The 22,485-nt window shown below is 43.7% G+C and overlaps 1 protein-coding gene and 1 long non-coding RNA gene across 2 annotated transcripts in view; one reads left to right on the forward strand and one right to left on the reverse strand.

Annotated features, from left to right (window-relative positions):
* Positions 1-576: 576 nt before the first annotated feature.
* LOC128121116 (uncharacterized) lies at positions 577-20,515 on the reverse strand. Its single transcript, XR_008222068.1, has 3 exons — positions 20,413-20,515; positions 7,112-7,288; positions 577-1,578 (listed from the first exon to the last, which is right to left on the reverse strand). It is a non-coding gene; the product is annotated as an uncharacterized LOC128121116 (long non-coding RNA).
* A 6-nt stretch (positions 20,516-20,521) lies between these two features.
* Opcml (opioid binding protein/cell adhesion molecule like) overlaps positions 20,522-22,485 on the forward strand; it is a 1,141,264-nt gene continuing 1,139,300 nt past the window's right edge. Inside the window, exon 1 of the mRNA XM_052755526.1 lies at positions 20,522-20,892. Within this exon, the coding sequence (XP_052611486.1) occupies positions 20,832-20,892 (61 nt within the window). The 5' untranslated portion in view covers positions 20,522-20,831. The remainder of the gene's footprint in view (positions 20,893-22,485) is intronic.

The following is a 22,485-nucleotide window of genomic DNA, read 5'->3' on the forward strand; positions in this document are numbered from 1 at the left end:
TGTTTAAATAACCTCCTATGAAGGAAAACTAGTTAGGAATCCTAGAGATGAGGGGGACTCTTCCTAAGTGTTATTTTTTCAAGTGATTGGCTTGTTTCACTGGGAGATAATAAAGGAGTTGTCTCCTTTCATGCTGTTGTCCTGGAGTGCCTTAAAGGAGAGGATTGTAGATCTTGACCTTTCCTAGAAAATAAGAGCTCAGACTCATACGAGCAGAAGTCAGCACTTCTGGGTGGGTCACCTGAGTGCATTCATCACTTTTCTCCGAGTCTCTCCTGGTCCAGGCAACCACCACGGATATCATGGGAATTTCATTAACACACTTCCATAGTGTTCCCTGGACTGATCTCAAGCATAAGTACAGTTCTGTAAATAAGTATCACCCTGAACATGAGTGAGGACGTTGTCCTGTTAGTCACTATTGTCAATCATTTACTGAGTCCCTACTGTGAGATAAGTGCAAATGACTAAATTTCCTGCTCTGGAGAAGTTTACGAGCTGAGAGTGTATACAGAAACATAAAGAAATACAACTTTTTTTTTTTTTTTTTTTTTTTTTTTTTAGTATGTGCTCTAACAGGAAATACAGCAGGTGAAGGAACATCCCACATCCAGGAAAAGAAGTAGACAACTCTTAATGATCCTTACCAGAAAAACACAACAGCCCAATTCACACTGTATGGTAGAAGTTCAATGGGATGGGCCCCGTGGTCAAATGTGTCCATTGAATTGGGATGTCCGATTATGTAGGAGGTTGTGTTTCAACAGTTCCGTGAATACCATTCCTAGGAATCAGTGATTAGAAGGGAGTGTGGGAGTAGGAGAAAGGCATTCTCAGGACTCAGCTTTTCCAATCCAGCTGCAATGAAGGCATGGAGGCTCCCAGAGACAGAGATCTGGCTTGTTGTCTGGAGAGAATAGATACCACCCTGTCTCTTCATAGGTGAGTCTCTTTCTGTACTTCCTCCTTCTTTACTTTACGTTTATGTCCCAAGACACAGAAATCTGGCTTTGACACCCTGATTTTGACTATAGCCTGTAATGCCCTCCCACTGACAGTCATCTCCTGGAAAAATGTTAATATATGTTTTCCTTGGGTTTTGGTGGCTGCCTGTGTTGTCATCCTCTTGGGGACCTTTTCCATATCGATTTGGTGACAAAGCAGTGTCTTTATCACCCTCCCTCCATCCTTGGTTTCTTCAGAGAGTTCTTTCAGGTTCACTTCTCCGTTCTCTTAGTCCTGGGTTCACTTTTCGGGAACTTGTTTCATGAACATTAGTGATAGCTCCCATGACCATGTGATTTAATGGGCATGATTACAGTTTCTCTCCCCAACAAGTCCTGAAGCAGTTGAGAAAAACCAAGTCAAATGGATGTATAACTATGAAGTTTATGAAGGGGAACAGTGGTTCATGTCCAGTGTACCCACCAAGAATGTTTTATTTCATGTCCTTCTTTCTCCCAAATGGCCATCTTCACTCAGCCACAGGCCAGCTGACCTGTCAGCTGTCAGTGTTGTCTTCCTCAAGAGATTGGACCGTCCAGGGAAGCAATCACACATGGACCACTGGCAGTTTTTCTTTTACAAGGTAACATGACAGAGAAGAAGAGGGAAAGGAAGAGGAAACAAGGGAGGGAGGGAGAAAACAAGTGAATAAACACATATGACTATAGATGATCAAAAACTGCACGAATCCTGCCTAATAGAGAGACAAGAGCTTCGGCACACCAGACTTTTATCATTTCTCCAGTCAAATGAATCTGTCTTCTTCCTCTCTCTGGAGAGAGTAGGCACCACCTTTTCTTTTCATGACATCTATTATACAGCATCATCCCCTTTCTTTTCCCCTTTCCATCCCCCTCCCCCCTTTCTCTGTGTGTTTCGGTGGTGCTTAGGATAGTGAGGCAAGCAGGACAAAGTTTTTATTTCAAAACGTTTTCTGAGAAGGGACAGATGTTATTACACAAAGGTAGAGAAATCTGGAGCGAGGTGAAGGCAACTCCCCCAGTTACTACCTACACTGACAACGGTATCCTTAGTTAAAACTCTTTTCTGAGCCATAGTTTTATAGATGGAACTTCTTGATTGGATGTCTCAAGTGTAATCACAAGCCAGCTTGTCCTGAAGGCACAGCCTAGCACTGAGTTTGTCCTGTATGTCAGAGACTGTACAGCAGCCCCATGTGAGCTCTAACATCAGACCTTCCTGTTGGCTCTTTGAGGTCGATGATGAGGGTCGTGGGTGAAATCAAGTGGTAAAATGAGGATATGTGGCTAGTCAGCAGCCTGACTCCACAACTGTTAGCTACAATACTGTGCTGACTTCTCAGCCTAGACCACAGCTGTTCTCTCCAGCTGGGTTGGAACTGAGTGCATTCTTCCTCAGTCACTAACATCATTAGCATCCAGGAATATAACAAGCGCTCGTGGTGTCAGTTTTTCAAACCCCTCATTGCCACTGAATCCTGAAGACGGTATTAACTGAACCCCTCCAAGCCTATCACCGTCATTGAAATCTATAGACTGAGCTCCTCTCTTTTACCTGGATGGCTACAGTGTTCCTCCAGATCCAGGTCAGCTACCTTCCACACTAAACCGCATCCAGTATCTAGAGTGGTCCTGTGTACCCACAGAGCATCCCAGAGAGAGATGAGCTACTCAGCAGAACCTGCAGTGTCTGAAGATCAGGTACCCTTCAACTCCTCTACTGTGTCTGCGGGGCTGGCATGGTTTGTCTTTGGACTGGGTGACCTTATTTCACTTCCTGAAATGGATCGTGATCATTTTCTACTAGTGCCATGACCCTTCAGCACTGGCTCATTCTTTGGCTCTCAGATGGAATCATTCCTTCCCAGAGAAGCCTTCTTTATCCCATCAAACCAGGCCAAGCCTCCCATTTCTCCTTTCTTATCACAATGCATCTTTATATCCAGGCAGTTGTTACCTTTATGACTTTGGTTGTTTGTTTGAATGGTTGCTTAATAGTTCTTTACCTTCCCTAAGACCATAAATTCTGGAAGCCAGAGGCCTCATCTGGTGCTAATCTCTGTTTTATCTCAAGGGCCAAGTTTAGTTCTAGAGAGGTTTAGTAGATGCTAATTGGACATTTAGGAAGGAGGACAATTCCTCCTTCCCCCTCCATGACACCCCCCCCCCCACCGTGTGTATTCATGACATAGGATAAGGGTGAGGTTGGGAACAACTTGCCATAGGTTTCCCCTCCCACCATGTGGCTCTTTGTAGCCTGAGCTCAGGTCAATGGGTTTGATGGAACACACCTTTACCTACTGACGGAGCCATCTTCTCAGCCCTGGATACTATTCCAATGATGGTAGAGGCTTACACCAGTTGGGCCTTTCTAGGAAGCAGATACTGTTCAGTAGTAAACACAAATTGTCATTGCATTCTAACAACCACAGGAGATAATGACCTTGCTTATCCCAGTCATACAGTGAAGCAACTGAAAAGGAGAGAAGCAAGAACCATACCCAGAGGGGCTAAATATCAGAGCTTGATTTTAGATCCAGTTCTGTTTGGGTGTCTCTGATGAGACCCTACCACTTCTGCAGCACCAACAGCCAGCCTATCTGTCCAAAATGGCCTAACTTCTGTGGTGATATTTGGAATGTAATTCTCACTTATTAACATAAAAGTTTATCTCTGACTGCAGTAGATGCATGTTGTCATACTTACTTTTTTTTTTTTTGCTTTGTTTTGTTTTGTTTTCATGCATGGGAGAAGACAAAGAGACAATCCAGATAACATGAGGTCAACAATCCAGAGCCCTGTTTGAACAATAAAGACCAAGATGCAGATCTGGAGCTCAGAAAAAAAAGAAAGAAAAAAAAAAGGCCATCTGAAGTTAGATGGGAGGGCGAGGGGAGCCCTTCTTGCTCCTTCCTCCAAGCCCATGAGGTAGATGGGAAGCTTCTCATGGACATCAGAAGCTAGAGAAATGTGGTAGTTTCTGGAAATGAAACCCAAAGAAGCAATCTTGAGGTTAACATGTTTATATAAAGGTATTGTTTCCATCTGAAATGTAGACCTGGAAGTTCCATGATGGGTATTTGTGGGGTCAGCTCAAGACTGACTTGTTGGAACGCAATCAACCAGGGTGTCACTGGACCAGTCTTTAGACACCTTCAAGCTCCTGGTTAAATGATTCCTAGATTTTCACTCACTCCTTGTGGCTGCTCAGTTGGATGAATACTCTGCATAATTCACCAGGTAGGAAAACAGAGACCTAGAGGAGAGGATACCTATCTAAGACCATAAGAGCATATTACATTCTGGCTTTTCTGTCTAGAAAGTCACCTTATCATCTGCACTTGGCCATTGTAAAGATCATTTATGACTCCAGGTTGTAGAAAGACGGGATGTTCTTTAGTTCATTTATGCCTGTGCACATTTATTCTGTGGTTACTAAATATTTCTGGAAACTGAGGAATAGAGACAGAAGAACAAGGAAGGCTCCTACTTTAGAATACAGAAATGCAATCAGTGACCATGGAACTAACACAGGCTTCCTGTTTTCTAATATTCCCAGTAGAAGCATCACCATATCCTAAGTTGTAACCTTTTCCCACAGCAATGTGGTGTGGAGTAAGAAAGCTCAAGGTAAGGGGTCTGCAAAAGGCAGGAGGCCTGACAGAATGAGGAATCTACACAAGATGAGAAGTCTGAAGCTTGAGGACTTGCACAGAGCAAGGGCCATGCATGAGTAAAAAGACTGCACCAGGTAAAGGAACTGTTGTGCATGGTAAGAGATCTTCATGTGTCAAGGGGTCTGCAGAGGGCCAGATGCTCCTGTATTGCCCTTCAATGCTGTGATGCTCAGAAAACAAATGCCTGGCACATAACTCCGAGCTGATGTTTCCCTATCTGCATCTCATAGAAGCTCAAGGATCTTTCACAAAGATGGGTCTTGTTGACCAATGTAGAGGACTACACTTGTTGCATGTCTGTCTGATTGCAGTGCCGCCTTCTTCTGAAGCTAACGTCTGTACCCTGGCCTTCTGGCCTGCCTTCTTTCCCTCTCATTTCTCTGTGTCCTTGTGAGCAGCAGGGACTTTCCTTCAAACCATCATTTCTATTTTAGATCCTCTCCCACAAAATCTGTACTTAAGAGATAGCTGATGAAACACCATGGAGAATAAGTAGAAGGTGCTCTGTAGAGTTTACCAGCTCAGCTCTTTGTACAAGGGTTTGAATACGCCATTGAAGAATCTTATTATTTCATTTTTTGTCTGCATTCTAGAGCATGGTGTTAGTGTCTGCGCACAGACCATACTGCTTCCTTGCCCTGGCTACTACTGAAACTCATTGGCTTGCCCTGAAAGAGGCATAGAAATTATGTCTTCCAGCTGGGCCCTCTATGGACAGATGCCTTTATAGGTCACAGGGGACTTTTGACCTATCCATGTGTCTTTTTACAAGTTATGGGGAACATGAATTAACCTCTAGGGAGGCCAGTATTATCTAAAAATGTGTGTAGAATTTCAATGAAAGCTTTATGATGAGTGTACTTTGATATTTGGATGGATAAACTCAAGTTCTTGCAAAACAAGCTTACTTAGGATGGCAGAAAGCTGGGTGGCCATGTTAGTAGAGCCAACATCATAGAATCTTTATGACATGAGCCCAACGGATGAATAGTTAGATCATTGAAGGTAATGACCTGGGGAAAGAATAGTATGGTACTCATGGGACTCCTGTTAGCTCACTTGAAGATGGATATCATAAAAACCCAAGCTGGGCACTTCCTTCCCCCTCAAAGCATCCCCATTAAGTAGGTGCTGCCCATGTGTGCTGATCTAGGCAAATCCATCTGGGGTATCATCATCACCAAGAGATACAGATTTGGCTTAATAATACATGTTGTAAAAACAAAGTCTGAGAATTCAGCCACCATGGAGACTACCTAAGTGAATGGCAGCCTGAAAACCAAATGCAGGTCGACCAAATACAGTCTGCCATCTACCATCTATGGAGAAGTGGACCTACAACACTCTAGGCACCAAGACCAATATGGAAGACCTGCTTGAGCAAAGACTGAATCTGACCTTTGATTCATCTGCTCTAACACTGGGTGGTGGAGATGGGGGTGGGGGAATGATGCTAAAATCAAGACAGGATACAAGAGAGAGAACATATCTGGTTGTAACATGGACCTTTACAGCTCTGGGCTCTCTGTCTGGTGCTAGACTATGATAGCTGGTTGGCTGGCTACCAGATGGGTTTTGAGACCAGAATTACCCAGAGCAACAACATTGCAGTTGACTACAGATGAATGGCAGAATAGAGTTTGGTGACTCCATTTACCAGCAGTAAAAACAAGGCTGGACACTGTTGTCAGCCTCACCTGGATAACATGGAAAAAAAATGACACTCCTTTGTAATAACAACCAACTGACCTTGTGTCTGCCTTTCAGGCCAAGTGAATGACTCCACCCTGATTGACTGAGGTCGCATCCAGACCCTAAAGCCAAGAATCAAAGTGACACTGCCAACTCGGCTGGACAGCAAGAGCCGCACTCCAGAGGACCACAAACTTGTTCTAGACTAGAATTTCAAGCATAATTTAATATAGTACAATAGCTAATTTTAAGCTATTTTGCCTCACACCTACCTTCAGAATTTAGTGTACCTTTTAATGTTGTGTTTCAAGTATGGAGGAATTGCTAAGCAATGTTAGGCCTCCAGGTTAAGGATAACTTAGCTCTAAGGCATTAAATTTTCAAAGGTACAGAAGAAATCCAATTCCCAAAATTGTCTTCTCACCTATACAGCTGGTGGGGGATGGGAGTGCTTCAAGAGATGCCAGGTATCTTTCATTCTTTTTTATTGGTTGTTTTTAAATGGCTTCAAGAGGAAGCTAATAGTATGTAAGCCCTTCATAAATCTGCACTGTGTCCATGTGAATGAAACTGTGAGCATCAAACATTGGTGACCTAACTCTAATTGCTAAGAAGCTCTAAGCTTAGTAGTTTGTACCACCCATCTGAAAGGGATGTTTTAGAAGGATTGCCATGCTGTATTTCTCTCTGACCTCATTAGCACCAGTTTTGCACCAAAAAACAGTCTGGAGGGCGTGGTTAGCTGTTTCTGCGCACAGTTTTTGGTGGGAGTGGATGGTGTGACGATGCCAATAGTTTAGGACTTAGTTCCTTTTCATGATGTAATGGGTATTTTCCTTCTTTCCTTTTCTTCCTGCATCTTACACTTCCTTCAGAGTGTAAGACAGCTTCCAGGGTCTATGGCTCCAAGCTGGTGTCCACGTGGTGGCAGCACTAGGGATCAGAATGGGACTTCTGTTATTTTCTTGCCACTGATTGTTAGCAATCCAATGGGTACATTTTAGAGCCCTCCATTTTGTGTGGAATTAGGTCTCCCCTTTAAATGCTGTAATTAACATAATTTAAAATAAGACTTGAATAGAATATTGAAAACTAAAAAACCCCAAAACAAAACGCTTAAGCCTGGCTCCTGAATCAGTCCAGCCCCCAGACTCACCGATGATCCCTCAGTTTCCCCCATCCTCCTGCCACAATGCTGTACACCATGTTGTAACCCAGTTAATAGATCCAGTTCTTCCTAGGTGCAACATATGGGACTACCCGATTTGGATTTTCAGCCCCCCATACTGTCAACTAACTAAACCTCTTATCTTTACAAGGCCCCCGGTCTCAGGTATTTTGGTATAGCAACTGAAAACAGACAAACACAAATACTCCAGTAGTGTTTTCTTGGATCAAGAAGGCAGAGCCAATGACAGGTCCAGGGAAGGACAACTATGTATATGAATGAAAGTATATGAATGAAGTGGGTCTGATGGGGCTACAAGTAGAGATCACGTGGTTTTTATTCACATAGAGGGAAGAACCAGCTGAAACAGATCTTCTGCTTTTTTTCTTTTTTTTTTTAAGAGAAATTAAAAATCTGGATGAGCAGATGTTTAAATACTGGCAGGATACTCCATCTATAAAATGCTTGTGGACAAAAACCACATGACACAGGGGCAAATCCATCACTCAGGCTGCCTATTGGCAGCCCCTGGTGCACACGCTATAGAAAGACAGGCCCCAGAAGCTGTAGACCTTGATTGAAGGCCTCTTAAAAGGGGAGGTGACTGAAGAGGTTACTCAAGGTACCTGTGGAGACTCCAGTGGTTAAAAAAAAAAAAATCCATGTTACTGCTGCTGTGAGACCTCAGAATGTAGGCACCACGTGGCACTCATATTCCAAATTTTGGGTCAAAAGTTGCAGCCAGGGAGAGGCAGGGGCATGGGGACCCCAAAGCACAGCTATACCCTCTGCTCTAGTGTGTCTATCTCTGTATTCCTCATTGCTGACACCATGGGTCCTGACGAAATACTTCATGACCTGAGATCCATCTTAACATGATGCTATGTTGGTGGTGGGAAAGGATAGTAGGGAGGAAGCAGGCCACAAGAGTCCTAATTCAGGACTAGTGTTGTTAGGGGGTTCAGATTGGACTGTGACAGCAAATAATTATCAAGGGACATGCAGCAGTGACATCTTGAGGTGTCCTGGGTGTGTTGGTGGCAAGAGATGCTTGCAGGGGCTGTTTGTGTGCATATGTGAGTGTGTGTGAGTATGTGTGTGTGTTTGTGTGTATACTTAGCTACAAGCTCCCCCTGATTGCCTATTTTGGTATTGTGCCACAGTATTAACCATGCTGTTTTCTCCACCCACACATCTCAGTAAGAATATATGCAGTTTGGAATTATTGGTGCCAGGCAACAAGAGCTTCATCTGGAAAGGGTATGAGGGTCAATAAACTGATTGGCTTAATAATCTTCCTTGTTCCACAGTTGCCAGGGCCTCAGGCCCAACATTCTTGGCCCATTTGAAACCTTTGTTGGTAGTAGAAATAGGGAGCTCCTCAGATTTCATGTTGAAGACTTAAAGAAATGAGCAGAAGTCCACTCAAAGCTGCTCTGAGATCTACCGGCTCAAAGTGCAGGCAACCTACTTGAACTATTCTTTTTCATTTTGCATCAGTATCTGTGTTCTTGGGGGAGACCCTTTCATTCCCGGGAGCAAAAAGCGTAACCCCCAAATTTAAAAAAAATCAAGATAGAGGAATTAAGTCCTGAAGAAAAAGCAAACAGTCACTTTATTTCTGAGATTTCAGTTTAATGGTTGGAGTCTTTGGGTTAACAGCCCAGCTTGTGCGTCTTTAGTTGAACTGGACTTTGGAGGCCTTGGAGGCTCTTACATCCTTCAAGGAAACATCAAAAGCAAAAGCGAGTGTGTCAAACACGGGTACCTAGTGAAGCTTGAAGAATCTAATTTTGCAGGAGGGCATCTTCATGTAAGTGCAGCCTCCACGGTGTAGCAAGGCAACCCTCTCTTCGCTGAGGAGGGAAATCAGTTTCATTTCAATCTGCAGCTTCCCACGATTTCAGTCCAAATAGATACAGCTTGAGTTTGTTTTCCCCCATCATTATTGCCCGATCCAGTGTTTCCATTTTAAAAAGTGTGCATGTGGACTGAACCAGAGCATGGATTATTTAAAAGACAGTCCTAGTTGATTTCATTTAAATGGCCCCAGTATCTTTGCCTAATAGTCAGTGTATTCTCAGTAAATACTCAGATATGATTGGGCTGGGGGTTTTCTTTGCAGCTCTCACAACAGAGAAGTGGGGATTTGCATGGCCCCTGGCACTGACCCAAGAGCTCTTGGCTTTCTCCTTCCTTTCCCTGACGACCTGGACACAGTATCCGGACCACTGTCTACCTTCTTAAGCTTTCATTCTGTCTACTCGCACTGAATGAAATGTTATTCTGAGCATAATGGGTACTCAGGCACAGATACACTGCTCAGCAAACATTGCTTGAAAATAAGGTAAGTGGCCCAAGGACAGGTGCTGACTTAATTTTCCATGTACAAAGATACATACTGAGTTGGAGTGAGACCCTCTAAAACTACTCAGCCCCTTCCAATAACACTGAAGATTACTCTAGTCCCAGCAATGCTAGGGACCAGGCAGAATCCCTCCTGCTTCTATGGAGCTTGGGGACAGATGCTGACATAATTCTTTGAGGAACATGTGACTCCCTGCTGCTCTTGGCAATGGAGCTAGAGAATAGCAGAACTTAAACAAAAACATAGGTGTGTGGTCTTCACTGCAGGTTTCTTGAATCATTTAAGCTTTCTTTTACAATTGGCAAAAGCAGTCAGTATACTAAAGTCATTGTCACTCAGCCTCTAGGGACAGCTCTTGCCAACAGCAAGGTCTCCTGCATCTCCTGTCGTTCTGCTCTGCTATAGTGGTCCAGTGCCTTGCACAAAGGGTCACTGTCCATGGGGATGTGCCAGCCACGAAGACAGAGAGGGGTAAGCGAGGGGTAGGCAAAGCGCTTTGGTTCTATGGAGGACTTGGGCCTGGGTTGATAAAGCCCTGGCAGCAGCTGGTATCCTGCAGGGGCGGAATGGGATTGGGAAGAAAGGAAGGGACTCAGTTGAAATTTTCTGCTACTGATTGAACATGCCCCCTGGGGAGACATGAAGTCAGGCAGTGAGTGACTGTGTAGGCTTCTTTTTCTTCTCCCTTCCCCCTCCCTTTCCTTTTTCTGCAGCCTAATGCAAATCAATAGACATGTATTCACTGTCTAACAAGACAGTCAAGGAGAGAAGAGTAGCCTTTTCATTCCAGAAGGGGGAGAAGGGTAGAGAGAGGCAGCTCCACACAGGGAGGGGAGGAGGGCAGGAAACATGAGGGCAGTTGAAGAGGCTGAGAAGGAGTGGGAGGAGCAAGCCAATCAGGAAGCAACAGAAGCACCAGGGGCAGGAGCTTGGGCTGGGCCTTGCCTGCTCCCTCACTGCCAGCTGTATGTGTTCCTTCACACACAACAACCCCCGCCCCCCTTCATCATGGGAAATGGGGAGTGGCCATCTCTCTACTTGATAAAATACTTTAAATTTTCTTAAGAACTATTGGCAGTGGGGATTCACACAAAGATGAAAATCTAGTGTGATTTTTTTTTTTTTAAATTCAGTTGCCCCTTAGTATCCACTGGGCTGGGTTTCAGGACCCTGGTAGATGTTAAGATCCCAGATGCTCAGGTCGCTGATACAGAATGGAAGAGCATTTGCATATGTTATCTACCTACTGTAGATTTCAAATCATCTCTAGATTACTTAAAACACTTAATACAATGTAAATGTTATGCAAATAGTTGTTATGCTGTGCTGCTTAGGGAACAAGAACAAGAAAAAAGAAAGTCTGCACGTGTTCACAGAGTCGTAGTTTTTTTTTTTTTTTTTTCTCCTGAAGTTTTCTGTTCTGGGGAAGTGAAGCCTTGGATCTGGAGGGCTGATTGTATTTATCTAAACTTGCATAAGGCACACATATCAAGTGAAAGGTCGTATGAAGGTGTAAGCTTAGTTATAATGTTTGCTAGAGCAAGTCTACCTGGTTTCTGGACCATCCATGAACTGGGATACTACTAATGTGGTCAGAAACCTCTGTAGCAATAATGGGGTAGTGAGTAGAGGAGGCTGTTGGAATTCAGCCTTTGGTCTTCACTTGAATCTTTGACTTGTTGGCTTTTGGGGTGTACTTTTCTCTTTGCTTTGTTTGCTTTGCTTTGCCTTTTGGGAAGGGGGCCTCATTAACCCTTCCTCTGTGTTGCTTCATGTGGGGGAAGCAGATAGATGAGACCCTTGCCGTTCACATCTTTGCTGCACACCTCAGCAGCTATAGCTCGCTCATGTGCCGGCGACACCTGTCGGTCAGACTGTCACTGTACACCTGGAAACCTGGTGTTCCAGGTATTCAGACAATTGTGTTTGCCATCTGTTCTGCTTAATGACAACTAGGAATGTGACCAATACGCAGTTCACATGGAGGCCTGACCTCTAGTGTTTTCAGAAACCTCTTAGGAAGGACAGTAAAGGGTTTGAAAGACATAAGCTTCAAGGATTTGAAATCTGTTAAGAGGAAATAGAAGTGGGCAGGAGGTGGGCCTTTCTTTGGAAAAGGAGCAAGAGCAGGTGACAGTTTAGTAAAGATTGCTGTGATTAAGTGTCTGCAGAAGGACATGACAGCCAGAGCTGAATAGATTTATCCCCACAACACTTACCATAGTTGTGTTACCATAGGGTGATCCCAGGAAAGAGAGGTACAGGGTATCTTGGAGGACAGAAATCAGGAGTACTGAAAGTGATGGATTGGGGGGAATTCTCTGTTAGACATTTCTGACCCCAGAACCCTCCATTTCTGCCACTTTGGCATGAAGGAGAGATTCAGTATTTGAAAGAATTGAAAAGAGGCTCTCAGGATCCACCAAAGGAGAGAGTTGACATAGTGATTGAAAACAGAAAGGTGAAGCCCAAAGGTGATGCTCGCAGGGCCTTCTCCAGAACTGTGGCAACCAAGATTGGAGCCTCCTGGCAAGAGAAGGAAGGACTCCTGCCTGGAGAAACTTGCCTGGCTCAAGATAAAAAGACCTCTAGCAACAGCTCCTGGTCATTCAGGCAAAGAGCCGAAGGGCAGCTCCTTGCCTGCTCATCTTTCAAGGGCCCAGCAGTAGATGGGTTCCAAGGAAGAACAGAGATTCCAGTCAGCCTTTCACTGCCTTTCTTGAAATATAACCGGAAGGCCAAAGATCACCAGAGAGTTGAGGCAGCCTTCCTGCATAAAACACAAAGACTAACACAGATGAGCTGAAAAAGGGGGCCTGAGAGAGGCGGGGACTGTGCTGGCAGCCAAAGGAAACTTAGAAAGCCTAATTAACATCTTCAGAAAGATAGGAGAAGATACTGTAGCCAGGAACAAGAATAGGACACTATGAAGATCAGGCAACAGGGAAGACTGTTTGAAATTAATAATCTGAAAGTATAATTTTTAAGTCAGTAAGAAGTGTAAGTCAAGGAAATCTTGATGGAAAGGAAAGCAGAAAATATATGAAAATCAAACCACATGACTGCCTCCATTTTAACAGGAATCCCACAAAGAACTAGTAAATATAGAAAGGAGAAGATTTCAAAGACAATACAGAAATTGAATAAAAATCCCCAGAGTTGAAGGACATAAATTGTGCATGTTGAAAAGTTTATTGAGGGCTCAGTGGCCAAACATTTGCCTGGTGGTGAGAAGTTCTGGGTTCTATCCATAGACTCACAGAAAAAGAAATAAAGGGAAAGGGTTTATTGAGTGTCCAACATAATAAAAGAAATAGTGTCCATGTTTAAAAATATATCTAAATTTAAGGAAGTCATGTATAAAGCAAATACCCGAAATGTGTGCTGAGAGAAAATGATATCATTTTCATATAAAAGAAGAGTAGCATTCATCAAGTGTTGATTAAATTTAGACAAAAATTAAAGAATTGGGTTCAAAATTTGGAAGAAGGTGGCCCATGAGATGATCCAGCAAATAAAAGTCCTTGCTGCCCATGGAAGACTGGTAATCTGGTTTTGGTCTCTGGAACCCATGATAGAAGGATAGAATCCATTCCCAAATGTTGTCTTCTGAGCTCCACCCATGCCTTATGGCATTCATGTACCTGTACTACCTGTACAAACACACACACACACACACACACACACACACACACACACACAGAGAGAGAGAGAGAGAGAAACAAAGCTTGAATCTCTTTACAAATATTTCAAAGGGATAGTCATTGTCAATCCATTATTCTATTTGTAGCAGAGCCAACTATGTCTCAGTTAAGTCAGGTAAGAGAATGACCACATTCAAACATGCAAAGTCCCCTCAAAGGCTATCTGAACTATGCCTTCTCAGAATCTATAGAGTGGTGCCTTGTATTAAAACAAATAAGAGCATGAAGCTAGGAAGAAAAAAATCAAAAACAAAAAACCTTGATCCAGAAAGGATGGGAGAAACACAGTCCATTCAGAAAAAGGAAAGCTTGGGCCATAGCTGCCTCTGAGGGCAATGGGAGGCTCCAGAGAAAGCCTTTAAGATGTTGCTCATAGAAGTTACTCATTTAGTCCGTTACTAAGATATACTTTAGAGTTCTGCAGGGAGCTTGGGAAGATTTAATGGTAAGTTGTGGTAGTACTGTGTTCCCCAAAATACTGTGTACCCCAATAAACTTATCTGGGGTCAGGGAACAGAAAAGCCACTAGATACTTAGGATAGGCAGTGGTAGCACACGCCTTTAATCCTAGCATTCCAGAGGCAGAAATCCATCTGTTCAAGGATACAGCCAAGCATGGTGACTCACGCCTTTAATCCCAGAAAGCGAGCCTTTAATCCCAGGGCGTGGTGGTAGAAAGCAGAAAGGTATATAAGGTGTGAGGACCAGAAACTAGAAGCTTTTAGCTGGTTAAGCTTCAGGCTTTTGAGCAGCAGTTCAGCTGAGAACCATTGGGATGAGGATACAAAAGCTTCCAGTCTGAGGAAACAAGACCAGCTGAGAAGTTGGCCAGGTGAGGTTAGCTGTGGCTTGTTCTGCTTCTCTGACCTTCCAGCATTCACCCCAATAACTGGTCACACGTTTGATTTTATTAATAAGACTCTTTAAGATTCCTGCTACAGTAAGTTCATTAAAAAATTGAGCAAATGAAACAAAAAGGCATGTAAGTTATCAACTCCAGAAAAAGCAAAATAGTTTATTAGAAGGACAATGGTTGATACTCATTACACTGTCAATCAAAGATTGACTCATTCAAACTTTTTGACAGATTTATCTTATGGGGGAGGAGAGCAGCGGGGCTAGTGGTGGGCTCAGTATGGGCTAAGCCCACATTTTCTGTGGTAGGGAACCAGCAGATCATTTTCAAATCATTACATTAAGCAATGGGTGAGGAACTAAAAATGGTGATACATAGTGGAAAGAAATAAGGAAACCAATCTGAGCAGAAACACACAACTAAAAGGCATAGAACTAATGACTTCTGGCCAGGCGGTGGTGGCACACGCCTTCAATTCCAACACTCGGGAGGCAGAGCCAGGCTGATCTCTGTTGAGTTCCAGGCCAGCCTGGTCTACAAAACGAGATCCAGGACAGGCTCCAAAACTGTCTCAAAACAAACAAACAAACAAAAACTAGTGGCTTCTGAGTGGTGGTGTTTGGGATACTGTTTTCATTTACTCCGAGTATTAAGTCCTGGAAACCAGATAAAACAAGCATAAATTACTTTAATTAAAGTATTTTCTATTTTAAAAATGTGTGGTGCTGACATCCATGTCATGGCTCCATGTATTACAGATTCTAGAGTTCACATGGAAAGAATTTGGTCTTTGCAGACAGACAGCTCTGAATTATCTCAGCTTGGTTGTTGGCTTTGGGGATCTCCTACCTCATATGTCCATAACGTTTGTGGGAGAGAAGGGTAAAGCTAATGCATGCTAGCCAGCTCTCAGACAAACTGGCATGTTGTGCATCTGTCCTACGTGATATTTATTGTTGAGATTATCTTCACTGACAACAAGATATTTTGTGAACACATTAACAGTTTTGGGAAGCATCATAAAGAGATTAAGACCCGATTCACAAAGACACGGATTGTAAGCAAGCCCCAGGGACGGTGGAAGACAGGCTTGCTATTCCAGTCCTAAAGTAGTCATTTAATAAATTATTGTTTCTGTGAATGAAGTGGGACCTTTGTAATTTAAAAGAGCTAATGCACATTCTGGAGTCAGTAGGATGTTCTCTGGGAATCACTTACAGTCTGGGAGACCCCAGTGCATTTTGGAATGTGTAGAACTGAGATAGCAGGGTCAGCTTTAAATCAGCAGTGGTTGTTTTCCGTCCTCTTCTTATTTCCTACAAGCAAAACCAAACCAAGATCCCAAATGTTACCGTGTCTGCAATCCATCCTCCCTAGCATGTATCAGATTCCACGTGTGCTGTCCATTGCCTAACACTGCTCAGAGCAGTGCTGGTCTCAGAGCAGAGGTTGCATGAAAGTGGACAGCACTGAGAGCTTTAGTGTTATCCAAGTTCAGGCCCTGACTGGGGATTTTGAATGAGCTGTTCTTGCTGCAGTGGACATTTTTGTCTGTCTGGCCCCCATGGCAACTCCTGTCAGGATCCCAGGGACGTTATTTCAGCTGGGCGGCTTTCTCACACCGGCCACACCTCCTTCTCCTGAGCTGAACTGCTTTCTGCTTTTCTAGGAGCCAATGTTTGTACAAGCACTTGTCACAAATATAATCAATGGTTTAATTGGTGGTTTGATGTTTGTCTTCACACTACTGTGAGGATTTTGGATAAAGGAGAAGAGTTTCAGAAATTTATTTTATTTCCTACACATCACACATATACCCAGGCCATAGTAGGCTTATACTATGTATTTCATGAGTGAATGAGTGAACAATTGCATGAAGCACCAAAAGGGAGTTTCTTCATTCATATTGTTCTTTGTATAAAAAAATAGATGCTGGACTACCTGGTTCACAGTTATTCTAGCATGAGTATGCTGAGACAGGAGCATCTAGGGGTCTAGGGCAGGCTGAGTTACATAGTAAGTTCAAGGCAAGGCTGGAATGTGTAAGAATACTCTCAAAAAACTTCCTTCATAAAATGACATAAAAGGGAAAAACAGATCAGAAGAAGGCTAGGTATCCTTGCTTAAGGCTAGTGAGCTTGCAAAGAGGTGGGGCAAATAGGAAACTCCTTAGCGAAAGGGTGAAGGCCCCACCCCTACCCATTTGCCTTTCTTCTGAAGCTCTCAAAGCCAGCCTTGCACATGAGCAAGTCTACTTGACCTCTTCACTGGTTCAAAGCGCAGAAGCCTCCCAAGGGATGACTCTTGTCTTCCCACACAAACTTCCCACTTCCAGTTGGCTTGTTGCTATACTTTATTGTTATTTAAACACAATTTTGATGATTCTGTTTGCTTTGGAAGAAGAAAAAAAATCACAGAAGGTATAAAATTGCTTATTATTTACCCCAGAGAAGAGAACAGTTCCCCTAGTAAATATGCACTGAAGCATTTTTATTTTTTATTTGTACTTTTTAAGAATGCTAAAATGGACCCAGTAGACCATAATATCTCTTTTCAGAGTTGGTGCCATCTATTGATTAAATATGCATTTATACATTTCTACTTTTTAAAAAAATAAAGGAGACATATGTTTTAGTCATATAATAGACCTAGAAGAATTGATCAGTAAAAATACATATTTATGTGGTCTTTACAAAAGACTTTGTCAAGCACGGAAATTAAAAAAAACCATAAATTATTTCCTGATCTTCACTGATGTTTGTTAAGTGTGAATTTAATTAAGAAGTAACTCTCACAGATTAGGAGGGAGATTGTTAGAATATGCAGATGCTCTTGTTTTCTTTCAGTTTTGTGGTGCTGAGGACTGAAGTCAGGGTATTGTGCATACTAGGTAAAAAGCTCTACCACTGAGCCATATCTGCTTTTACAAGCAAAAATATTCTGGCCAGGCATGGTAGCTTACCCCTGTGTGTTCTTTAATTCCCCACCAACATCCATGTGTTGAAAGCACGGTCCTCTGTGCTTGCGGTTGGAAAGTGCTAGAACCTTAGAGGTAGACTTGATGGGAGGTCAGCTATCACTGGAGTGTACCCTTAAAGGAGACAGTGGACCTCTAGCCTCTTCTTCCTCCTGGTTTTCAATTCTTCGGCATGATCAGGGTGTTTGTACTCTATCACAGCTACCACTTAGCTTTGATGTTTTAAGCACCAAATCTGAAAGCTTTGTATGTACTCAGTCATGGATACAGCATCCCAAGATGTGAGCCTAAAAACCAGCACTTACTAAGGCGATGCTCTCAGGAGTTTGTATGGTGATGGGAAGCAGAGGAATACAGCCTGTACTCTGACTGCTGTCAGGAGGGAGGCTGTGTTGAGTGCTCCTCACAGTTCTAATGTGCTTAAGGAGAAACTGGTGTTACAGTCCCTGTGAGAATCAGGAAGGGCTTGTGCCCAGTGCTCATCAGAGTCCTCAGGTGCTCAGTGCACAGTTGAGGCTACAGGGACTGTTGATCATTGCAGAAATTACTCAGTGCTGTGAAGAAGCTCAGTGGTACCTAGGTTATTTTCCACCACCAGCTATTGTAAGAGGTGAAAGCTGGTTGCCTCCAACCCCAGATGAGTAGTCCACAAACTTCAGGATGCTGTTAAAACCTTTTGAGCTCTATCATCTATGCTGTCAGGACAGTATACCTCTATCACTATCTTTTGAGAAGATTAAAAAAAGGGACATATAAGGCCAATAACAGAGTTCCTTATACATAGATGACCAATGCCGTGATAATGCTTAATACTATAATTTCTTTGATTAGAGAAAACAGAAGAACACAGGTTTGAATTTGGGCTGTGTTACTTACTAGTTCTGTGACCTTGGATAAATTACTTGATCTCTATAAATCTCAGTTGCTTCATCTTTCAAATTGGCTAAGAATTAAATGTGATGCCATATCTGAAGTCTTTAGTGAACAGGCGGTTAATGAGTCACCCCGAAAGACTAATCCTTCAGCACCATATCCGGACCACCTCTTTCCTCTTCCAATGCCATCAGAGTCTATCATCAGATCTGGTCTATGTCTACTAAGATGAAGACAGTTTATATTTTCCCCAGCACATTTCCACAAGTGAATGGCCCTCATTCATAGTCTTCCTTTTCTCAAAAGGAAATTAACTCTTTCCCAGCATAATAGGGAATCTCTAAATTATAGGTCTCTCTCACTGTTTCTCATGAACTCATCCCTCAGTGCTTCCCTTGGTTTTCCTAAAGACCTCTTGTGTGTATCTGCCAGGCCCCCTCCTTGTGCTGTCTGCTTCCTTTCTGTGGTCTGTCTGATCTCTTCCTGCCCTTCAGGCCTCTGTGTGCATCAGAGGACTCAGCAACTGGCAATGATTCCTTAGAACTTCAGTCTGATACTGTCCTTGTTCAGAGGATCCATAGATAGGTCTGCTTAGGTGTGACATCTTTTCCAACTGCTGACTCAATAGGAAGCAACTTTACTATGGAAAGTATATGTATTCTATTATCTTCTATATATATCACTAATACACTATTCCTTTTTTCCTAGAGGAATCTTCTGATGTATTATATGGCTTTTGCAGATAAGAACAAACAACATTCTTCCTAGATCCAGCCTTAGAAAGTGAGAACTTCCTAAGTGTTGGTGATGATGCTATTAATTATTGTGTTTGTAAGGAGGGAAATGATCAATTGTTCTATTTGTTTAAAGACTAACATCTTATTTTCTAGAAAGAGTGAAGTTCTGTTAGATGCAAATGAGTTGTGTGCATCCTCCTATTTCACTGAAACTGGTTTTATGGTAGTATAGACCCAGGTTTGAATCTGAACTCATTAGCTATAGAATGTTTCACAAGTCACTTGCTGAACTGAAATCCTAGGGTAATGGTGTCTATGGGGCAGGACCTTGGCGGGAACAGCTGAAATAACACTTGTACATCCCTGTCTCATAGGAGGTATTGGGAATACATCACAGCAGCAGCCAGGAAGGAAGGAAGGAAGAAAGAAAGGAGGAAGGGAGGGAGGGAGGGAGGGAGGGAGGGAGGAAGGAAGGAAGGAAGGAAGGAAGGAAGGAAGGAAGGAAGGAAGGAAGGAAGGGGGATTGTCACCCAGAAAGCCACTCACATATCAGAAGTGGAGCATGTGCACAAACCTGGGGAAGAATCCCAGTCGACATGGCAGTCTTTGGAGAGCACCTAGTAACAAAAGTACTCTTCCCAGAACCTCTGTAATAATCCAGTTCTGTTCTCATTGCCCATCCTCAAAGTGCAGGCAGCATGCCAGCAGTGCACCACTCACACTCTGGGGAGTGTGGATGGAGCAAGTGTTTTGCCTGTATTCTGAGATGCAGAATTATGGTTCCTATAAACTGTCATTGCATGGAGGCAAACTGGACCATGGTGAAGGAAAAAAAAGAAAAGAGGAAGGCCAAAGGCATCACTGTGAGCCTTCCCCTTCTGAGGACTTCTGCAAGTTTCTTTTTCCTTGAGATTTAATCTGGATATGTCTCTGACTAAGGATGCTAGGATCAAGGCAATTGTTTGGGGTTTTTGTCTTGGTAGAATTCCCGAATGCTCTAATTATGGGGATCTGGCCAATTCCCTGTTATCTTTGGTGAGAAAAAAAACCCCAAACATGCCCATTTTCCATTTGGGGAGCCAGGTTGCTTTCCAAGAGCTCATTCTGGTAGGGTGGGGACATGGTGCGTTTGAACAACATCTGGGCTCTTTGTGGCTTGCAGTTCTGGGTGTATCCTGGCCTGGAGACCTGGAAGGGGGAACGAGAAGGCCTTGGCATGGGCATTAGTCAATTTTTGCCAGAAAGCAGCCTTTTCCTCTTCCTTGTGTCCTGAACCCCGCTGGGGTAAGATCTAGGAAGGGAAAGGGTATCAGATCCCTCCCGTTGCCCACCCAGGAGCGGATGTGCCCATGTGAGGCACACTGGCATACTCACACAGATTCCAGCAGTACTGCTGCGCGGTGAGAGGGTGCGCAAGGGGCAGGCTTCAACTCCCCTGGGAGTGGAGCCTTCCCAAAAGGAAAGTCTCCCATTGTCGCTCAGGAGAGTGGAGCCAATGCGTGGCTTGGAGGTGGTCTGCTGTGTGCCCAGTGAAGATTGGTGCTGATGATTCTTACCAGTTGTGTGTATGTGCAAGAAAAAAAAAAATCAGAGACGCTGTCTGCTGCTCCCATCTCGCGCGCGCTCTCTCTCTTCTGCTCTCTCCCTCCCTTTGCAAACATTGGATTTAAACCTGCTCAGAATTCAGCACAGAGGAAGCAGCCTCGGTAGCAGCAGCAGCAGCAGCAGCAGCAGCAGCAGCAGCAGCAGCAACAGCGGGAGCTAGCCGGGCCACCGCGCGCCACAGCCTCGAGATGTACCATCCCGCCTACTGGATCGTCTTCTCGGCCACCACTGCCCTGCTCTTCATCCCAGGTACCCGGGAAAGAAGGGTGTTTTCTCTCTCCCAGCATTGGTGCGGTGCACGCTGCTAGGGCAGAAGGGGAAGGGGGAAGAGGGAGAGGCAAGGAGGAAAAGAGGGAGTGCGAGAGGCATGTGAGTGAAGGTAGGCTTGTGGCGTGCACGCACCCAAGCACACACACACACTCACTGGCTAGCTGGCTCACACGCACACAGATGCCCACAGCACGCGATTTGCTCCCTTCCCGAGAGCTGGGTTCGAGATCTGCACCGTGCTGCAAAGAATTGCTGGTTCTGTGAAAGGCACAACTGGCATTGGCTAGTTGTGGTCCCAGGGGTGATAGAAGAGGTGCTTAAACTCCGGGGTGCAAAAGCCTTCTTGCGCTTCTGTTGGGACCTGCAACACGGACTGGCATCCCGTACTGGTCTCCGTTTTTCCGAATCTCTGCGTCTCTGTTTCCTGTGCTTTTTTCTCCCCCGCTTTCTGTCTTTTCTCTCTTCCCAAATGCTCTCTTCTCTCCTCCCTTCCTCCCTTCCGAACCCTCTCCTCTATTCCCTCTTCAATCTCTACCTCTCTGCATCCCTTCTCACCCTTTTATGAATTCGCTACTGTATTTTTTGGTTGTTGTTTTAACATAATCTTTCCACCACCTCTTGCTTTCTTTATCCTTCCACCAAATGGGCAGGTTGTGCCTTTGAAATACATAAATCTCCCACTTTCTCCTTCCTACTTCTGACATCACAGCAGAGACATGAATTTTCCCTAACAGATTTGATCGGTCCAAGCCCAGGAAAGGTTGGGGAATCTAGTGGAGTCTAGGACTGTGACAGTCTCTACCTTGGGAAGGGCTGTTAATGCTGTGCTCTTTTGCAAGCACTTGCTTGTTTGGGGAAAACAAATCTGCAGTGACCAGGTAAGATGCCGCAACCCTCCCCAGTCAGCCTGCTAGACTCCGTGCAGAATCCAGCACGTCTTAATAGGGTTGGTAATTGCATTGGAGTCCTCTGCAAGCAGAGGACCATGCCTGCAGGCATCTTTCACACAATGCTGAAGGGACTGGGAAGGCTTGCCAACATTTTAGGCAGTATCAAAGGGTCTCTGAGTCTTCAGCACTAAATCTCATCTGTAGGGGCATTTCTTTCTTTTTCTAAAATCTTTTTCTCTTGTTGCAAATTGAGATGCATGTTTTTCGTTAAACATTAGCTTAAACCTAAATTCCCTTACATATGTACAGACATACCGACTGAGATTCTTAATTCTCATATATCTAGTCTTAGGTAAAACACATAATTTTTCATTTTATATTCAGAATCCCTTAGTCTGGGTTTCCTCCCCTTTTCTTTTAAACATAATTTTCTAAAGTACTTCTAAGCTACCAGAGAAAATTAGAAAATAAATTGAAGCTTATAGGGAAGAAAGAAGAGAAGATTGAATTTAAAAAAGAAAGATATCCAATACATAATGTTGTGTCACTTTAAATATTAAATAACAATTTTAATTAATTTGAAAATTTTATGCAACCCTCCTAAGTTTTGAATTACATTTTTCCGAGAAGAGATGGGTTCTGAAAACCAAGTTCCCAGATGTCATTTGAGTCTGGCAAGTCC

This window comes from Peromyscus californicus, unplaced genomic scaffold (genome assembly GCF_007827085.1).
Source record: "Peromyscus californicus insignis strain IS unplaced genomic scaffold, ASM782708v3 Scaffold_11__1_contigs__length_118956290, whole genome shotgun sequence".
Taxonomy (NCBI): domain Eukaryota; kingdom Metazoa; phylum Chordata; class Mammalia; order Rodentia; family Cricetidae; genus Peromyscus; species Peromyscus californicus.